This window comes from Mus caroli, unplaced genomic scaffold (genome assembly GCF_978045245.1).
Source record: "Mus caroli unplaced genomic scaffold, Mus_caroli_1 scaffold_6, whole genome shotgun sequence".
In the NCBI taxonomy this organism is placed as follows: domain Eukaryota; kingdom Metazoa; phylum Chordata; class Mammalia; order Rodentia; family Muridae; genus Mus; species Mus caroli.
In genome coordinates this window covers 57677729-57697312 of record NW_028227261.1, presented here as the reverse complement: position 1 = coordinate 57697312, position 19584 = coordinate 57677729, and the positions used below count along the sequence as shown (strand labels likewise).

At 40.8% G+C, this 19584-nt stretch overlaps 1 protein-coding gene across 4 annotated transcripts in view; it reads left to right on the top strand.

Annotated features, from left to right (window-relative positions):
• The window catches only part of Nfia (nuclear factor I A), a 349756-nt gene that overhangs the window by 286862 nt on the left and 43310 nt on the right, over positions 1–19584 (top strand). For all 4 annotated transcript variants that reach the window (XM_085839176.1, XM_085839178.1, XM_085839177.1 and 1 more), the window contains 2 exons: positions 7245–7423; positions 9495–9660. In XM_085839176.1, coding sequence (XP_085695302.1) covers positions 7245–7423; positions 9495–9660 — 345 coding nt within the window. The remainder of the gene's footprint in view (positions 1–7244; positions 7424–9494; positions 9661–19584) is intronic.

The window sequence follows — 19584 nt, the reverse complement described above, 5'->3', positions numbered from 1 at the left end:
CAATATAACAGTAGCAAAAAACAACAGTAGCAAAAAAAGAGTAGTAAAATTACAAGATGCTGTTTGTGGATCGTCGTGTGAAATGGTGAGGCTTCCCTCTGAAGTCTATTTATGAAGAACTGGTCACTGTGTGCAAAGACTAGCAACCTCAGCTTCTTCCTCCCAGATGTTGACAGCCGGAGACTGCTGGCATAGAGAGACCTCTTTCTGAGATTAGTTAACCCCTCCCCCAAGTGCTGTACCTAATAAACATGCTGATGTTCTGGGTTGCGGCAGGAACTGATCCCAGATTTCCTGTACATGTATCTGTGTGTCTGTCCTTTCTTCACTCTCTTACTGCCCTTCCTCGGTGTGCTGGGATGCAAGCTGCATGAGCCTCAGACAGTCAAGTCTATTATTCTAAGACCCATGAGTCGTATCCTATGCTGCATTACTCTTCTGACATATATGCTTGGGATGACATAGATGGCAGTAACTAGATCAGAACAAGGCACGCTAAATAATGGTGAGGAAGAGGCATGGAAGGTGAAGAGGAGGTTTGTGGAGGCATGGAAGCCATTCCTAAAGCCTTGAGAGCATAAGAAGACCAGGACCTGACAATGGCTTGTAAACAAGGGACAAAGAGACCAGTGACTGACCGGTTCTCTGCAGAGGTCAGAGGGTGTGAGAAGGACTAGAACTACTGAGTCTATACCAGGTCAAACCCAGGCCTGCCCTATACTTTTATTGAGATTATTAAGATTTTATTGAACATAGTTTCACCATTTTGCTAATGGCATGTCTGTAGCAACTTCTGCAGCACAGAGTAGAATATTGCCACAGACCTTCAAAATATCTATTCCACCAGCATTTCTCAACCTGTGAGTCTCAACCACTTTGGGGACTGACCGATCCTTTCACAAGGATTACATATCAAATATACTATATGACAAATATTTACATTATAATTTTATAACAGTCACAAAATTACAGTTATGAAGTTGCAACAGAAATATCCTTGTGGTTGGGAGTCACCACAATTTGAGGAACTGTACTAAAGGGGTGCAGCGTTAGGAAGGTTGAGAGTCACTGATCTCCAGACAGGGCGTCTCCATCATGCTGGAGACCAAAACCCAGAACTTTGGAAAAACACAGAACATTTTCCTCCATAAGCTGTGATGTACTGCTTGTTTGGTTGGTTGGTTGGCTTTTTGTGTGATATGGGGGAGTGGTCACATAGGAGCCACCGCCTGCCTGCAAAGTTCAGAGGTCAACTTCATGGAGTCAAAGGAAACAGTTAAAATTAATTAAAATTGATAAAGAATATAAAACAACTTTGGCCTCTCTTTGTTGGAGGAGAGGAGATCTGTTTTTTCCAAGAGACGAACACTCTGATCTTCAAGTGTTGTAGTCAGAAAGATGGCTTAAATTTAAGTAGACTCATTCAACATCTCCATGTTGGAACAATGCAGTAGCTTACTGTTACCGCATCTGAAGCAGTCGTACAGAAATGCTGCCGTTTCACAGAGCATCACGAAATGTGAGGCTTTCCCCCTGTGCCTTTCACATGCTTCTCAGTGACACTCACAGTATGGACTGAGAGTCTTGGAAAAATCTGAAGAGCCTTAGCTTGCTTTGAGTCACATGCTTTGTTACTTAGGAAAGGCTCAGCCTCCTAAGTGCCGAGTAGCAGTTCCAATTCCTCCCTCCCTCTGTCTGTCAACATAAATCACGCAGCTCCAAACTTCTCAGCTTTCATAAATGGCAGGCCTGATTCATGCATGATTTATCAATTATAGCTGTGGGCCATTAGGATAGATTTCTCAGCTTCAGGTAGGCTGCTGTGGGGTTGTAGGGGTTGGTTTAGAATTTCTAAAGAAGCTCTGTAGTTGACAACCCAAACAATACAACTTCCGTTTGCCCTTGTTGGGGGCTTTTTGGTTTTAAGCAGGATTTTTTTCTTATAATTTCTTCTCCTTTTGGAGCTTTACCTTGGTATCAAAAAAGAAAAGAATGTTTTAAGCAAGAGTAGTCGGGAGTTCTCAAAGCCACTCTTTCTTGCAAAGAGCTCATCTAGATCCTGCAGACAGATGGGTGGCTGTTCCTCATGACAGCCCAGCAGAAGAAACAACTTGGAACCTCACCTGTTGCCCCTAATGATTAATGGGCAGATGACGCTTGGCAGATTCTGGGCTTGGGCAAGCCCTTCATTCTTGCCAGGGAAGAAACCTCTATCTTGAAGCACTTGGAGGAGTAGATTTTATGGCTGTGTCACCTCTGGACGGTTTTTTTTAATGTATCCTCTCCTAGGACAGAGTAGGATCTGAAGGCTGATCCCAAAAAGCAAGAACTAATGTCTCTATGTAAGCTGTGAGAACCTACAGTGGGTCACAGATGAGGAATAAGTCAGGACAGTGGCAGGGCTGCATAGAATAACATGGTTCAACACACGGTTCTTGGAACTTGGAAGGCTGATCCTGGAAATCATGAGAAGAAATGGCATTTTTCCTAAGATTTTAATAAAGCATAAAGATACAAGGTCTGGCTACCCCCCAGTACCATCCTGTTTATGTACTCACATGCACTCTACTAAAGCATGAGTCTAAGAGGTCTCCGCCCTGACACTGGGCTGCGACACCAAGCATCACTAGTGTATGGCATGTCCCTCTACGCAGTAATTACCTTGGCCTTCTCCTCCCTAGTCCTGGTCAACTCCAATTTAAAGGGCGGAAGCCTTTTTTACTTAAACATATGTTCAGTTGTGTTAGACTTTTAGCCTTCTCCTTCTTCAAATTAAAAGAGATAATTTTATATAATTAGAAATTTCTGGAGACTGGGGAGGAGGGAGGCCAAGACAATCTGCCTGAACATAAGTGATTACTGGGTCCTTAGGAAATCCTTTCTCTAAATGTGTTTGTGGTAACTTTGTGTGTGCAATCACAGATCCATTTCCTTCCTCTCCATCTTATTTGAATTCCCATGAAAAACCCAAGTTGTTGTTGTAAGCCAGGTTGGCTACTAGCTAACGGTTACGCTAGTAGTGAGAGCCATTCAAATTGGAGTGTTCCCAACAGACACTGTGTTGCTCCTGGCCTGGGGTATTGAGAATACTAGACCCCAAAAGCAGCCAATTTGGTGGTGTCTTTTAATTCACAGTATTATATTAACATCAACATGGATCCAGATGGATGCTCTGTAATAAACTATAATCACTGGAGAAAAGGCTATATTGACTCTCAAGTAAATAATGCACATTTTAAAGGATCTAAATATGCATTTACATAATGTACCATAATTTTTTATTGTGTCAACTATTCACACACACATCCATCAGAGATGTTTCTCCTCATCAAAAATTTGAACTCATAACACTCTATGTATTCCATTAACATCATGCCAGCTTCATAATGGTAGTTTCTCTTCAACACAGCTTGCCCCAGCCATCTCAAAATTGATTGTTTGGTTGTTTTCACCCCAATAACTCCAACTAAAATGATTTGAGACAACTTAGATAAAAACTTAGGTACACTAAGAACATCAAACCCAAGGGAAAGGGGAAGAAAAAAAAGAAGTAAAAAAAAAGAAGAAAAAGATTCAGTCTTAACTCTGGACTTTTAGTGGTCCTCAGTGTCCAGTAGAAGAAGAAGATTATCCAGAGAAACACCAGGGATGAAATGGTAACCAACAGATCTTTGTGATGTCTATAACAGGTTCTCTCTGAGGAAATTAAAAGGTCATGATCTAGAATCATATGCTTCCATCTCTACAGTGAACTGGTGACTTTCTTTCCCAAGCAAGAGAAAAGAGGCTTGAAGAAGACAGCCCTACAAATGCAGACTCAGCAGATGTCTGATTTAGAATCTCAGGCTAGATGACTTCCTGGAATTAACTAAGAATTAATTGATCCTAATTAATCAGTCATTATAGAAATAATTCTATAAAGTACCATGTAGTCTTTGGTCTGCAATGAGTTTGACACCATAAGGAAGAGATGAATACATTGCTGTTGCTAAAATGTAATAAAGAAATGAAAGTCTACACTTTGCTCTTTCTTCTTCTTGAGTTTCATGTGTTTTGCAAGTTGTATCTTGGGCATTCTAAGTTTCTGGGCTAAAATCCACTTAGAAGAGCAAAGTGTGAACCATTTGCCCCTTCTTAGAATTGGGAACAAAACACCCATGGAAGGAGTTACAGAGACAAAGTTTGGAGCTGAGACAAAAGGATGAACCATCCAGACACTGCCCTACCCGGGGTCCATCCCATAATCATCCACCAAATGCAGACACTATTGCATATGCCAGCAAGATTTTGCTGAAGGGACCCTGATATAGCTGTCTCTTATGAGGCTATGCCAGTGCCTGGCAAACACAGAAGTGGATGCTCACAGTCAGCTATTGGATGAAACACAGGGCCCCCAATGGAGGAGCTAGAGAAAGTACCCAAGGAGCTGAAGGGGTCTGCAACCCTATAGGTGGAACAACAATATGAACTAGCCAGTACCTCCAGAGCTCGTATCTCTAGGTGCATATGTAGCAGAAGATGGCCTAGTCGGCCATCATTGGGAAGAGAGGCCCCTAGGTCTTGCAAACTTTATATGCCCCAGTACAGGGGTAACACCAGGGCCAAGAAGTGGGAGTGGGTGAGTAGGGGAGCAGGGGGGAGGGGAGAGGGTATAGGGGACTTTCGGGATAGCATTTGAAATGTAAATGAAGTAAATACCTAATAAAAAATTGGAGGGAAAAAATGAAAGTCTAAATTTACACTGCTAATCATTTTCTTTTACATCTTTAATAAAATAAGTTCAATGGAATTTATTAACAACTAATGGAGGGAGCACATGGTACGGGTGAATTATTTCTTCCGTCATGTTTCTTTAACTTTTATCTATTTAATCTTTGCTCAAACCTGTGTTTTTCCTTGGGCAACGTACTCTTTGGTGGCTACCACTATTTCTTATCTAAAAGCCATTCATCACCTTCTGGGAGGCCATGAGGCAAAGCCACTTGATCCTCAAGGTCGGTCTCAGGGGACTCTGGACAGTGGAGTAGTCACCTTTGTGTTTGAGGTGCTGCAACAGTTGAGTCTAAAATTTTGTTCAGCTCAGTACATTCCTATTCTTGTTTGAGAAATACCACCTACCTACAATGCTAACTAGAAATGATTCTGTCAGAAACAGGTCTCTCTGGTCAGCGTTTCTTGCTACCAGTGAAGACAACTGCATCTGTGCTGAAAGAAAGAAAAAAGAAAGATTCCTTTTATTCTTTAAATCCAGCAGGACAATTTGTAGGGGAAGAGCAAACCAGAAGCTTTTAACTCTTTAGCTTCTGAGTTTTCACTCAGACACGATAATGGATTCCAAACATGTGTCTCATTATATGCAGTCTTAACTTAAAACCACTTTTTCTCCATGTTCTCTGCCTCTTCATCAAGGGGCAAAAACATATTTTTGTCCTTGGCAAGTTTTATGCTTGTTTTTTCTGCATTTTTAAACTCCTTTACTCAGCCATTTATTGTGCAATCACCAAATATATCTCAAGTGCCGGGCTCCATTCTGAGTCTATCACAATGAGTGACTAAGTGGATAGGAATCTGCTCTACCAAGACAGGATCGCATAGAAGAGTAAGTGAAGAATCTAGAAAATTCTGATTTCAGTCATTGTTTGTGATGTCCTCAGTTGAATGACTAAGGGTAAAACTTTACCTGGGTTATCCCAACTTTGTCTCTTGAACCCGGAGTTGAAGCCTGTGAATTTTTTTCTTTCTTTTTTTTGGATTTTTTTTTCTTTTTCAAGACAGAGTTTCTCTGTGTAGCCCTGGCTGTCCTGGAACTAACTCTGTAGACCAGGCTGGCCTTAAACTCAGAAATCCGCCTGCCTCTGCCTCCCAAGTGCTGGGATTAAAGGCGTGTGCCACCACTGCCCAGTGAGCCTGTGAATTTTTATTAAACGAATTCAAGTGGCCTGAAAGCAATGATTCTGCCTAATTATCTGCAAGGCCTGGGTTGGAGTCCTGCTTCTGCTCCAGCCTGCATTTTTACTCTAGGATCTACGAGGATTGCTCAACAATTGCCCACAAAACCATAGACCCTTACGTTAGTGGTTAAAAAATACTGTAATCCTAAGGAGGCCTCCATATCAGTAGGCATCTCAATCATTCCAATGGGTCGGTGAGAGAAAGGCAGAGAGAGTAGACTGAACTTTAGGTTCTCTTCCATGTCATGCATCACTCTTGGTATTCAGAAAGATAGATTCCCTAAAACTGTGGACATTTCTATGTTTCTCTGTGTAGGAGCTCCTGCAGCGTAAAGATTTAAATTACAAAGGGAGGGAAGGGAAAACCATATGGATCCCTGTCTGGAGTCTTTTCTGGCCTGACTTGACTTGGGATGAGTGTTGTCAGTCCTTCACGTGCGGCCATTAGCCTCTGGCAGGTCTTGGCGATCGTCCTTCCAATTCAAGAACAAAAGCATTCCTGGAAAAAAATGATTACGCATCTCACATAAGATTTTTTTTTATCTAATGTAATCTTGTATAAATGATAATTATCAGGGTTCAAAAAAAAGGAGTCGTAGTCGTCTGACTCTGTTATCAGATTTATGGAGAGAAGCAACCTCTCACAACATCCCTGCCTCCTCAGCCTGTGGCTGCCTTGGCTTTGAAAGGGCAACAGAGAAAAATGCAACCTGAACCTTCCACTGTAAAGTACAGCATCCAAATTGCATGGGTTCATTAAGTGATCATTTACTACAGACTTCAGAAAAAAAAAAAGCTCTAGTCCTGAATTAGTCCCTAGAAATTTCCTTGAAAGGAGTATAAGAGCTTTAACAATGAATTATTATCTATGGAGAGCTCAGCATGAAAGGGGATCCATATGTGCAAAGTAGAATTTGTCAAATGTAATGTCGGTTAAATCAGGTCTAATCTACCAAATACATTTTTTATTGCTTGCTTCATTAAAAAGGCTCTTAAGGTAATGAATAATCTTCATCTTCAACAAGGATTATTAATGCCTTTATAACTCACGTCCACTGAACATGGAGAGGCAACTTGAAATTCTATCCTCCTCTAACCTCCATGTTTGTCTTAGCGCCTTAAAGGGACAAATCCATCAGAACTGCGCAGCGTGCACCATCCTGTCGCATGAGCAGCACCGTGAACTGGGCCAGCGGAAGAAGTGAACAGAGGAAACTGATGGGCTCAGCTGTGGCAAACCAGGTCTTTTTCTCCAAAACCCTGACATTCGCTGTTTTCTTTTGTTTCTTGCAGCAAGTCCACATGCGACGCCATCGACGCTCCACTTTCCAACGTCACCCATCATCCAGCAGCCTGGGCCTTACTTCTCACACCCAGCCATCCGTTACCACCCTCAGGAGACGCTGAAAGAGTTTGTCCAACTTGTCTGTCCTGATGCTGGTCAGCAAGCTGGACAGGTGGGGTTCCTCAATGTAAGAAACCATTTTTTTTCTTCCTATTTCTTTAGAAATGCTAAGCAAGTGTGAAAATAACAAGAAGACCCTTTATGACCATGTGACTTTGGGTTGTAATGTCCATGCTGACTGACTGCAGGCAAATGTCATATTTATTCTAGATTATGGGAAAATGAACTTGCTGTAAGAGGGATTGGCCAGGGTTTAAAAACAGTGTTTGTGTTAAGTTTGCAACTGTCAAGCTTATGGATATAAATTGTCTGGAGTGTGAACCATGTAACCTTCCCAGTTCCACCTCCTGCATTCTAACCCCAGGATCATACAGTTAACAAAATAGAAAGACCAAATAATTTTAAATAATGGTTCGGGGTAGTCGAGAGAGGTAGAGAGCAGAGGGAGACAGATGTTTCAGATCAACCAAGTTGATGTTTAAAAAAAAAATACAGTCTTCTAACACTTTAGATTAAGTTGACCAGTACTTGAACTCAAGATGCTAGAAGCAAAGTTTACTATAGTTTGTTATTTCTGCAAGTAGTTATCTTCTCCACTTATCTACATATAAAACTAAGCCATGTTCAATAACTATAAATGAATGTTTTCATTTTTCTCAAATAAACCAAATAATCACAATTTGAAATAGCATTCCAATACTAAAAGTTATTTTATAAAATCGCAAATTTTATTACAAATATAAAAGCTATAGTTTACAATGAACAACTGTATCCCAAGGCCAATGGCAATAATAATAATAAATTAAGACCAGCAGAAAGCCATATTTGTTTTCCTTTTCTCATAATATCTATGCATGGAACCACAGAGTAGCCATAATTATTATTGCCTGGTTTAGGATGTTATGTCACATCCCTGTGTAACAGGTTTTTCTCCCCTGCAGAAAGACCTGATTCTGCAGATCTGAGCCAGAATGGGCAGCTTTGACTAATGTCTGGTGATATGTTCACAGATACACTTCTGTCTAGACAACAAATCAATATGGTGCCTTTTTTCCATTTTGCTTGTATATTCATTTGCTTGGCTTATTCTAAAATATTCACTTATGGACTCTCAGTCTACTCAGAAATAATCTCAAAGATGCTGTGAGATTCTGTAGCCTTCTGATCACCAGACAGCATCTGAGGAAAATAAATACTAAAAATACCACAAATGCTAATGGAGTTTACTCTTAAAAGCCCAGGGCAATGGGATCTCCTTTGACTGAATTTTGGGTTGGGGCTACAGTCTACGTACAGGCAGTTACTAGCTGTAATTCAGTATGGAAAGCCACTTGGGAAACGTTGAAAACCTGAGATGATTGCAAGTACCAGATTTGACTTCTGAATATCAAGTGTGGTTTTCACTAGTCATGACATCATCTCATATAACTATCAAATACTCTGTTTTACATCTTGATCAAAATTTTACAGGTTTTTTAAAGACAAGTTTCTTCATACACCTATTTTGAAGATCTTGAAAATACATGTGGCATGATCTCTTCTGAGGGAAACATGCTTTTGTTAGAAAGCTGCTATTTGGCCGTTCTAACATCAGAGAAGTATAAGTCAGATCAGAAGTGCAATATATAGGAAGAATAATTGCAAGAATAAAAGCAAAAATCTGATAGCTAAACATTAAAGCTTCTGTACCTAGTGCTATATGATATGCGCAAGGCAATGTCTTTGTTCAGTGGATACATTTATTAACTGTATTATAAAATCAACTTTAGGAAATGAAAAAATATCATTTTATATATTTTATATACATATGCAGGGATCATCGTTTTATATAAGCAAACATAGTGACATAATACCTCAGTCTATAAGCATGGAGATACTAAATAAGCCTTTAGGAGTCATGAGAATGTTGGTGGCAGCAACATCTGATATAGCACCAAGCAAGAGGTGGTTACTCAGGTAGACAAAAGACCAGAGTGCTCCGGACATGGCACCCTGGGAACTAACAACCACTGTGTTTCCATGGCCTGACTATTAGTGATTTGCATGGCAGGTACCTAACAAACCTCTCCCTTTTGGAAACAGCAGGTGGCTGACATCTGTTTCTTTTTCTTGTATGTGTTTTCTCGGAACCCTTGCAGCCCAATGGAAGCAGTCAAGGCAAGGTGCACAACCCATTCCTCCCCACCCCAATGTTGCCGCCGCCACCGCCACCACCGATGGCCAGGCCTGTGCCTCTGCCCATGCCAGACACCAAGCCTCCAACCACATCAACAGAAGGAGGTGCAGCCTCCCCCACCTCACCGAGTGAGTATGGCTGAGATTAGGCGCCGGTTACTTACCATGCTCCGTGCACTTGAGTTCACACCTAAGCCTTGTCCCTGGCTGTGCAGGCTCCAGCAATAGGCCCAGATCCCCACCCCCATCCCCACCCCTGCTGCCCTGTTATGTCTGTAGCATAAGCTGGAGCTCATATCCAAGAGCCCATATCCAAGCCACTTGTATGCATGGTCAAACTACACCAGATATGGAAATGATTGGGTGTAGGTGGTAGATTAAGATAGTGTAAAGGCATGCTGAGGACTGGGCTAATAAATTTTGTGTATTTCTGGAGTGGTTTGCATAGAGTGCTATTCCCATGATGTTCTAAGAGCATCTCCTTATGTCTATTCTTAATAGCAAAAGGTTTCATGTTTTCCCTAGAAACTTGATGAGGAAAAAAGTATATGCCTTGTATATAAGATAGAAAAAATATCTTGATCAAAGTGACTACTCAAAGGTATAGTAAGAAGGGCCCCAAAACAGATCAGAGCTAGAGGCCATGGGGGCTGCATGAGAAGACTTAGGAAGGGAAGGGACTAGAGAAAAGGACTGAATGGAGAAAAGACCTTTTGGCTCTTCTCTCAGCAGTCTGAGGATACTTGATCATAAAATAGGGGATTCTGAAGTCTCTATGATTGGGAATGATGCAACAGTGGGCAATTCTCGAAACGGAGCTGTCAGGGCCAGAAATGGTGTGAGCACACAACCATGGCCTCTACTCATGTCTGCAATTAAGGTAGAAAGAGTGATGGCTGGAGTTTCCAGGTGACCTGGCAACCTAGCCTTAAGAGATGCTGTGAGCTGGGCCTTCCCCAGTGCTGCAGAGAGGATGGAAGTGTAGAAATGGGGGCAGAGGAAGAACCTGGGGGCAGTGGGGACAGGGGTCCTCTAAAGGAAGTAGGAATGTGAAAAGATGGAAGAACAGTGTGGAAAAGAAGCATTTAAGTCAGGAACTCGAAGAACACTAACAGCAGTTGAATGGAAGGAAACTGGGGAAGAGTATTTTGTAAATATAAACAAGCATTTAAATAAGAGGCCTTTGGCTTTCTTATATTTAACATTTTAATTAATGATATTGGATACAGGAGAGAAAAGGCCAAAGAGGGACCACAGTCCTCTGCTTAGATCATAGTCACTGGAATCGGTTCTGGGGACACAGAATCTAAAGTGACTTGCATCCCTCTTGGACATAGGTCAGAGAGCAAACTTTGCATCATCTAGTGTTTATGTCTTTGTGGATGACATTGTGTATAAATTCTACAGCAAAAAGACTAGAATCCAGAGGCAGTTTTGGGAGACAGACCTACTTGGTAAGAGATGGTTCAGTCTAACACCTAGCAGCCAAAGAGAAAAATCAGTGTCCATTGACATGGGAAGGAAGTTGCCTAACAGAGTTGTTGGCACTTCTCAGAAGCAAGCTGGGGAAAGGCTTGAAAACTAATGTTAGTACTGGGTAAAAAGTTAAGGCTAAATTGTGCTTTTGAGAAGCCATGTGCTTTCCTAGAAACTAGAATTGCAGGGTGGTTTGATCTGTTTATCCTTAGCAGTTTATAAGATCTCAGCTGCAGCAGGAAGCAGGGGGTTAGGGACAGATAGATGTTCAGCATCCCAACGGTGTGTCCAAAACTGAACTCAAACTTGTTTCAAAGAACAGTGGCACACACTTTTCTGTTTAGGGGTTTGGGATTGCTTGCAATAAAATAAGAATATTTTTTGGTTTAAAAAAATAATAAAACATGAAATCAAGCCAAAGGGCTCCCCTATTACGAACTTTTGCAAGACCTCAATTGCCTCTAGAATAGGAATAACATTAGCTTCTCTGCCCACTCTCACAGCAGGTGATCAGGAGGGAATAGGTTAATATGCAGGCTATGTGACAGACAAAAGGCCAAGGCATCATTGTTAACATCTTCTGATAATGAACTACAAATAGATGCCAGCCTAGAGCAGAATATGTGTTGCCTCTGGCACTGATACTAAACTTTTCAGCATGGGGGGAAAAGCCATGGGCAAGGCAGATCTGGAAAAAATTACCTATAAAATAAATGTATCTTAATGGGAAAAATCTGTTCCCTTCCCTTAAATATCAGGAAAGTAGGAATGGGGTAAAGTTGTGCTCTTCCCTAAAGAGAACGTTTATATTTTGGTATGTGTACATGACCATTGGCTATAGCGTGCAGGACTGTTAGAATGTGGTAGATAGGATGTTTGACCTGGGAGAGCAGTTCACAGGGCGCGGTCCACTCTCACTGATGAGCTGCCACTGTGGGTTTCTATCCCCACTAGAGGAAACCTCATTTGCATTCATGCTCTTGAGCATCAGCTGTGTGCCAAAAACCCTCCCCAGCACCTAGAAGAGGGAATAAACATGATTTAGAAATCATGATCTTATAAAGACTCTATTCCAAAGAGGAAGAGCAAGAACAAACAACACAATAAGTTGTGAAAGGCAGGCAATGTAAGACAGGGATCCCTGTGTGTGAGAATCCAAGGAGCAGTAAGGGTGGGATAGCATGCAAGCGGGGAGCAAGACCTACCAGCCCTTTGACATTAGGCAAAGGCCCTGATGGGTGGAACCAGATGACTGGTAGGCAGAAGGCTCAGGTAATGAGCATGGAGTTAAGCCCTTGGGAGTATGAAGCTTGTAGGCCTGTGTCAGGACTTGTACATTTCCTGCAAGTGGAACTCTGAACAGAGGAATGCTTCCTGAAACCTGGATGGTAGTATAGAATTGTGGAGGGCTTTGTTGAAGTAGGTTCTGGGGGTGGGGCATGGGGGACAAAGAAGCAGAACATGGTGCATGCAATGGGTTTCTTGTACCCGTCAGCCCCCATTAGAAACAGAGCCATTCCAAGGCAAATGCAAAAGATAAGAACTTCTATCCTGGTGGCCAGGAAGCTTAAAACAACCAAACATAAATGAGTTAGGAAGCTAGGGACCAGTCAAAGAAATTAAGAAAGTAGAATTGTGCAGAGTATGTTGAGGGGTGCCATGGAAATCACCCAGTGAGTTGTCTGTGCACTGACCTGGGGACAGAGTCAGTAGAGGCTGTACGAAGCTCTTGGACTTCAAGAATATTCTAAAGATAGAGTTAGTAAGCTTTGCAGGTACATCTGACCTGGTAGAGAAAATGGAGAGACATCAGTCATGACCTGTATGTAGGGTTTTTTTTTTTACCTTGATCTTTTGAAGGGAGGGAGATAAGAAGGTTCTAGGAGGAGCCATTCTGGGTGAGGGGTGGGCACTGGAAGGTTGAGTCCATGAGGCCTCTCAGTGCTCAGGCTTAGCATAACTTGCTGCCAATGTCAGATTACAGAGTTTTTCAAGGTGCATCTTCTTAATAAAGGGCTTCTTTTAAAACAGACAGTATAGCATAAGAGTTTTTTAAAAGGCTGCATGTGGTGGTGCATAAGTTTAATCTCAGCACTTGAGTGGCAGAGGCTACTCAATCTTATGTGTTCAAGTCCAGCCTGATCTATAGTGAATTCTAGGCACCCAGAACTACATAGTGAGATTCCACCACCACCACCACCACCCTTAAAAAACAAAAAAGACAGTTTTCTGGGTCCTCATGTCATGGGTTGGGACTAGCTCATACCACAAAAATGGAATTTCCCATATATTCTTTTTTCTGAAGTGAAGATCGGCATCGTAACATGGAATTATAATGCAAAGGAGAAAACACTTTTGAATTATGGTAGGAGATAAAATATGCATATTTTCCTTTGTTAATTAATTAAAAATCAATTTAAGGTGCATAAAAAACTCATAAACATTTTTCTCTTCCATTCCTTCTTAGTTATGAACTCTTGATTTCTTTAAACTAAAATTCTATTAAATTAGAACCATGTACTAGCAAGTTACATTTATTGTTTATTTTTATGTCTCAAATGAATCTTGCATCCATTTCATTCTGTAAATGAATATGTACCTATAACCAAGAACATAACAATGATCTACCACCAGAACAAACGTGTTTAAGTCTAACAATTAACATATGTTCAAGGCCTCTTGTGAGCAAACTCCACACCTGCATGCATTATCTTCCTTCCACTCCCTTGAGGTCAGCATTTCATAGACAGGGCAACTGATATGAGAAATTTGAGGCTACCTTGCCCAGTACAACACTCCAATCCTGGTGTGGTAGGACTTCCATGCTCTTCCGACTACCTCAGACTATAACTGGGTAGCTGTCTCAGTTAGGGTCTCTGTTGCTGTGACAGAGCACTATGAGCAAAGCCACTTGAGGAGGATAGGGCTTATTTCAGCTCACAGTTCCACATCATAGTCCATCATAAAAAGAAGTCAGGGCAGGAACTTAAGGCAGGAACTTAGAGCTAGACTGAAGCAGGGACCAGGGAAGAGTGCTGCTCATTGGCTTGTTCCTGGTGGCTTGCTCAACCTGCTTTCTTATGCAGCACTGGACCATCTACCCAAAAGTGGTACCACCCACAATGGGCTGAGCCTCCCTACATCAATAATGAATCAAAGACATGCCCCCATAGACTCAGCCACGGGCCCATCTGGCCGCAGCTTAGGAAGAGGTGCTTGAAAAGAACAATGCAGAAGAGTTGAGCCTTTCCCAGAGTGCTTTGAGAAATCTTGTATGTGTAGTACCTCACTTTAGCCTCACATTAACTCTATGAAGGAAAGCCTCTTGTTAAAGTGATCAAGACAGAGAAGACAATGGTTTGATAAGGTAACTTCCTGAAGGCCACTCAGCCAAGTGTTCTAAAACATGATTCACATTCAGCCACTTTGAACCTGGGGTTCCTGTGATCTTCTGTGGCATGAAACTCTGTGCAATAGCCCAAAACCTCCTTTGTTAAGACAGTAAAGACTTGATGGGCATGGTGGCACAGGCCTTTAATCCCAGCACTCGGGAGGCATAGACAGGTGGATTTCTGAGTTCGAGGCCAGCCTGGTCTACAAAGTAAGTTCCAGGACAGCCAGGGCTACACAGAGAAACCCTGTCGTAGAAAAAAAAAAAAAAAGACAGTAAAGACTCCGTGGGAAAATATAAAAGGTATTAGTAGTTGTTGGTACATAAGTATGAATATGACTTATTAGCAGAGAAGAGAAGGTGAAGGTTTGGAGGAAGGCATGGTGATCATACTCCATCTTTCAGAGAAATGGAAGGTATCAGGTATCGGAAATTGAAAGGCAGGTTAGAGTCTTCGTATCACGAAGCACTTTTTTCACAGCAGATGTCTAGATGGTATCAACTGATGTCTGAATTTCAAAATATTTACTTAATAAAATTCTCTTTGGCATAGAGGCCTATGAACCTTCATAATACCACAGATTCTTGAAACTGTCGCCATAAGCAAGAGACAGAACAATTCCATAGAACTCCCTTGCCATTCTTGCTTCCTCTCAAGTAGGGGTTTGATGTAGAGCAAAATTTATTTAGTCCCTATTCCAGATTAATTTTAATCACTTTACTAGGCAGCTGTTATCAACATGTCTATAGGACAGAGAGAGAGGGAGAGAACGAGAGAGAGAGAGAGACAGAGAGAGACAGAGACAGAGACAGAGAGACAGAGAGAGAGCTAGTTCCAATTAACTAGGAATAGTATGGACTTTTGAAACCTCAAGGCCCACCTCAAGAGACACACTTCCTCCATCAGAGCCACATTCCTAATTCTTCCAAACAGTTCTGCCAACAGTGAGCCAAGCTTTCAAATATATGAACCATTCTCATTCAAGTCAACACAAGGCCCAAATACATATAGTGTTTAGTCTATGAATAGAGTGGTATCCAGAGAGAAAAAGGCCAGTATCCAGTAGAGTATACCGAGATAATGGAGTAGCCATCTGGAAAAATATTTCTTCCACAAAAATAAATTTCATCTGGGACCAAAACAAGCAAAAAAATAGTTAAAAGGGTTGACCTATACATATTTTAAAACCATGGTACAGTTTTGTTTATAGTATTTGAGAGAGGAAGGCCTCTCTGAAAATATATAAATATATATATAAATCTCCTAGCATCCATCGAAGAAAAACATGACATGTTCTGACCTGAAAATATCAAAAAAGTTATACACAAGGGAAAAATACCAGGAGCAAAAAAATTTAATGTAATGAAAATATTTGTAGCATTTGTGAAAAGGGAACCAAAATACTTAATCTAAGCTCTTTAAAGTCAGGATCAAATAACTACAAGAAGGGACAGAAAGAAAGAGAAAGAAGACATTTGAAAGACTTCTAACTCATGTGATGTAGAGCCAGGTAAATGAAGACTCTAAAGGTTTTTACCTACCAGATTAGCAAAGATCAAAAAGTATCTTAACATGATGTTGACAAGCATATTCATATAGAAAACAGGCCCCTCCCAGGGCACTGGAAAACTATAAATGGTTTAGCCTTTTCGCAGAACAGCACTGTGTATATACAGTTACATACAGGATTTATGCTATAAGTATTAAACATTTCTTTATAAAACCATACACATATGCATATGTCTTAAATGTAAGCTACACATGTATACTTGGACATATGCACCAAACTATATCATAAGTATTCATTGAAGCATCAGTTATATTAGGAGGCTGATAACACAAATATCTACCAGAATAACTGCTTGGCACAGGGACTCCTCAAATATAGACAAGCTTGTTTAGACTCAGGGAATAGCCTTTGAGAGCCACTTACGTGGTAGGGAGCATTCAGAGGGGTATGGCCTGCATTGCATGCTGCAGAGGGGATGGATAGGACTCAGGAACTGAGTTGACTGGCAAGAGGGAGCAGGGCTATTGGGAGTGCCTCCTCTGATAGAAACAAATGGCACTAAAGTTTGATTTGCTCTTTTATAATATATAATGATTTCTTTATGTTTAAAAGTACTTGCCTAATGATCTTCCAGCAATCTTGCTAACCAAATCCTTTGAAGCCTGAGCGTAACAGCAGAATGTGCTGTCTTTAATAAAGAATAACATTTCCCCTCCTGGAAGACTTCAGTGTAAGATCTGCTTTCCATTCACAGCAGGTATTGTCTAGGGACTCCCAGAATGCAAATGGATACATACCATCCTCAGTAGTGTTTTGTTATCCTTTTTTCAGAGCATTTTGGTTTGTATACAGTTTATTTTTTAATGTTTATATTTGCAAAAAGCGGTCAGAAAGATCACTCAGTGGGTAGAGATGTTTGCTCTAAAGCCTGACAACCTATGTTTAATCCCTGGTACCTTGGTGACAGAAGGAGAGACCAGCTCCCATAACTTGTTCTCTGAATTCTATACATGTGCTGAGGCATGCAAGCATGCTTGTGTGCGTGCGCACACACAATCACACACATATACACACTAAACAGATGTAATTTTTAAAAATGTGACTTTGCAAAGGAAAAGAAAAAAAATGTTCTTAAAGTCCAGGCACCAGGTAGGTTATTTCCCAAATGCATTAGGGAGTTATTATACCTTTAAGGTGGAATTGTGAGACCTCTTTTAAAGAAAATGACATCGAACTTACATTCAAACACAAGTCTCTTGAGCTCCAAAGCCCAGTGCTTTCTACTCTGCCAGAACATATAATATGGTGACAGGTGTGATACTGTGATTTTCCTTTGAACATTCTAAAACACCCCATAAAAACATGTTTTTATTATTTCAAGGGTCATAGCACTGAACTAGACGAAAAACACAGGACCCAGAGCTGGGGAAAGACACTAAGGCCAGAATTGCAGGGATGGGTGGCTCAGTACCAGAGTACTTGCCTGATGCACAGGAGACTCTGAGGTCAACTCAGAGGAGGGATCAGTCTGAGAGGCAGAATGGAATGTAAGGCTAAATCTATGTGAATAACCTCCGACAGTTCAAGTATGTATTTTCCATAGCTTTTTTTTTTTCGTTTTCTTTTTACTTTTTGAGTTGACATGAGATTGTTAAGAATTTCTTATTAAAGATAATATATGGCATTGCAGGAAATTTCAAAAGCATAAAAATATAAAAAGAAAATTATGTCCTCTATAATGAGCTACACCGTCAGCACCTTGCTTTTCCTTCCATTCTCCTTGGGTGTATATTTATGCATACATTTCATGTGTAGACAGATATGTGATATGTAGTGGTTTTGATCATAGAATATAGTATCCATGTGCTACTTCCTCAACTGAAACATTATACCTTCTTTATCAGAAAGTTAACAAATGCAAATTTAAGTGCAGTCTGTATCCATGTCCCTCCCATCTTTTTAAGCATCCTTATGGACTAGGACCCAGCATATGCCTGGACCCACATTTTGGTCCTCAGGGCTAATCCTCTCTATGGGCTGCCCTTCTGAAAGTGGGATTAGTAAGCATGTGGTAGGAACATTCCTCATGCAACACATTAGCAAATGTTTGCAAGATTTATGTCATTTCTACCCTTGCAGACTGTGATGTCTTATTCCAACACTGCCTCTTAAGTAGTTTGAGTATGGTTTTGATTGTTGAGAAACAAACATTGTGGGTATATTAAATTCCCTCTCTCTCAAATTTGAGAATCAGGGAGCCCAAGGTAAATGATAGCACTTTTTTTTTCTACCAATCTTTGCTCCCAAAGCACAAAGGAGTCCAGATTTCCTGTCTTTCTGAAAATCTTCCACACATTACTCTGGACTGATCCATGAGAAGGGCAGCCTGTTAGACAGTCACAGAGGGGTAGAACCCCAGTTAAAAGTATATTAGGGTAAATGATATGTAATATCCTAGCTTCTTCACATACAGATATTTGGAGAGATTAACTGGCTATAAATATCATATTTTTATAAGACACCGAAAATGGCAAGCTGAGCCTGGTAGTACTCAGTAGACGAAAGCAGAATTCTTAGTTTGAAGTCAGCCTATGCTCCACATGGAGACTCGGTCTCAAACACAATCAAAAGTCGAATGGATTCCACCCAGCTTTTCTGGCTCTTACCTTTATTTTCTCTATCTCCTTCCCCTTTTAAAAAAAAGTGTTAATTATGGTTTTCAAGTTTTATTTGTAATAATTTTACTTCAGTTTAAAAATTAATGAAAGTATCCCATTATAATGGGAAGTGCCCATGGTCCCAGACTTGGGACCCTGAGGCTAGTCCATCACAAGCTACAGGCCATCATGGGCTGGAGAATAAGACTCTAACCAAAGGAAAAGAGAAAGACAAAAGTTCCTAGATGGTATTTTAAAATATCCATCATTATTTTCCATGAGTAGAAAATAATTACTTTCTAACTCATTATCTGTTTGTGTTTCAGCCCTAGTTGAGTATAATACATATATTAATGTGTGTATAGGTGTGTACATGAACATATTACAGCTCTATAAGGTAATTTTATTTCCTACTGCAAGCATATTGTGGTGCCGTTAGTTACTATATAGAGACACGGATGTCTCTAGAATGCCCCACTATCTAGATGAGGCATACCTTGTAAGTGGGTTCCAGTTTGTCGCTCTTATAGGCAATCCTATAATGAACATCTTGGAGCATAAATCTTTATCAGTACTTTCATTGGCTGCTGAAGATAAATTCCCATGAGTAGGTTTCCAGAGTTACACAGCCTTCCGAGAGGTTGCAGAGGCTTTTCAAGGGAGAACGAGCCAATATATTGATCTGGGTTTTTTTTTTTTTTTTTTTTAGCAACACCCAGCTGAATCCAGGGTCTGTTTCTTGTGCTGTTTAATAAAACTTTCACCTGTGTCTACTCATACACATGCTTGCCTTAGATCAATAAATATGTCCTATCAATTGGAACAACACACTGCACTGCTACAAAAAGAAATGGCAGTTACAGAATTTAGATTAGCCATCAGAAATGAACTGAAACCAAGCCTGTTCTCCTTTTAAATTATGACCGAAAAAGAGAGTTATGGTCAATTTGAGAAAAATGGCCCTGGAAACACTGGTGAGGAAGTGTCACATTTTCACACATATTTTAGTAAGGTCAGG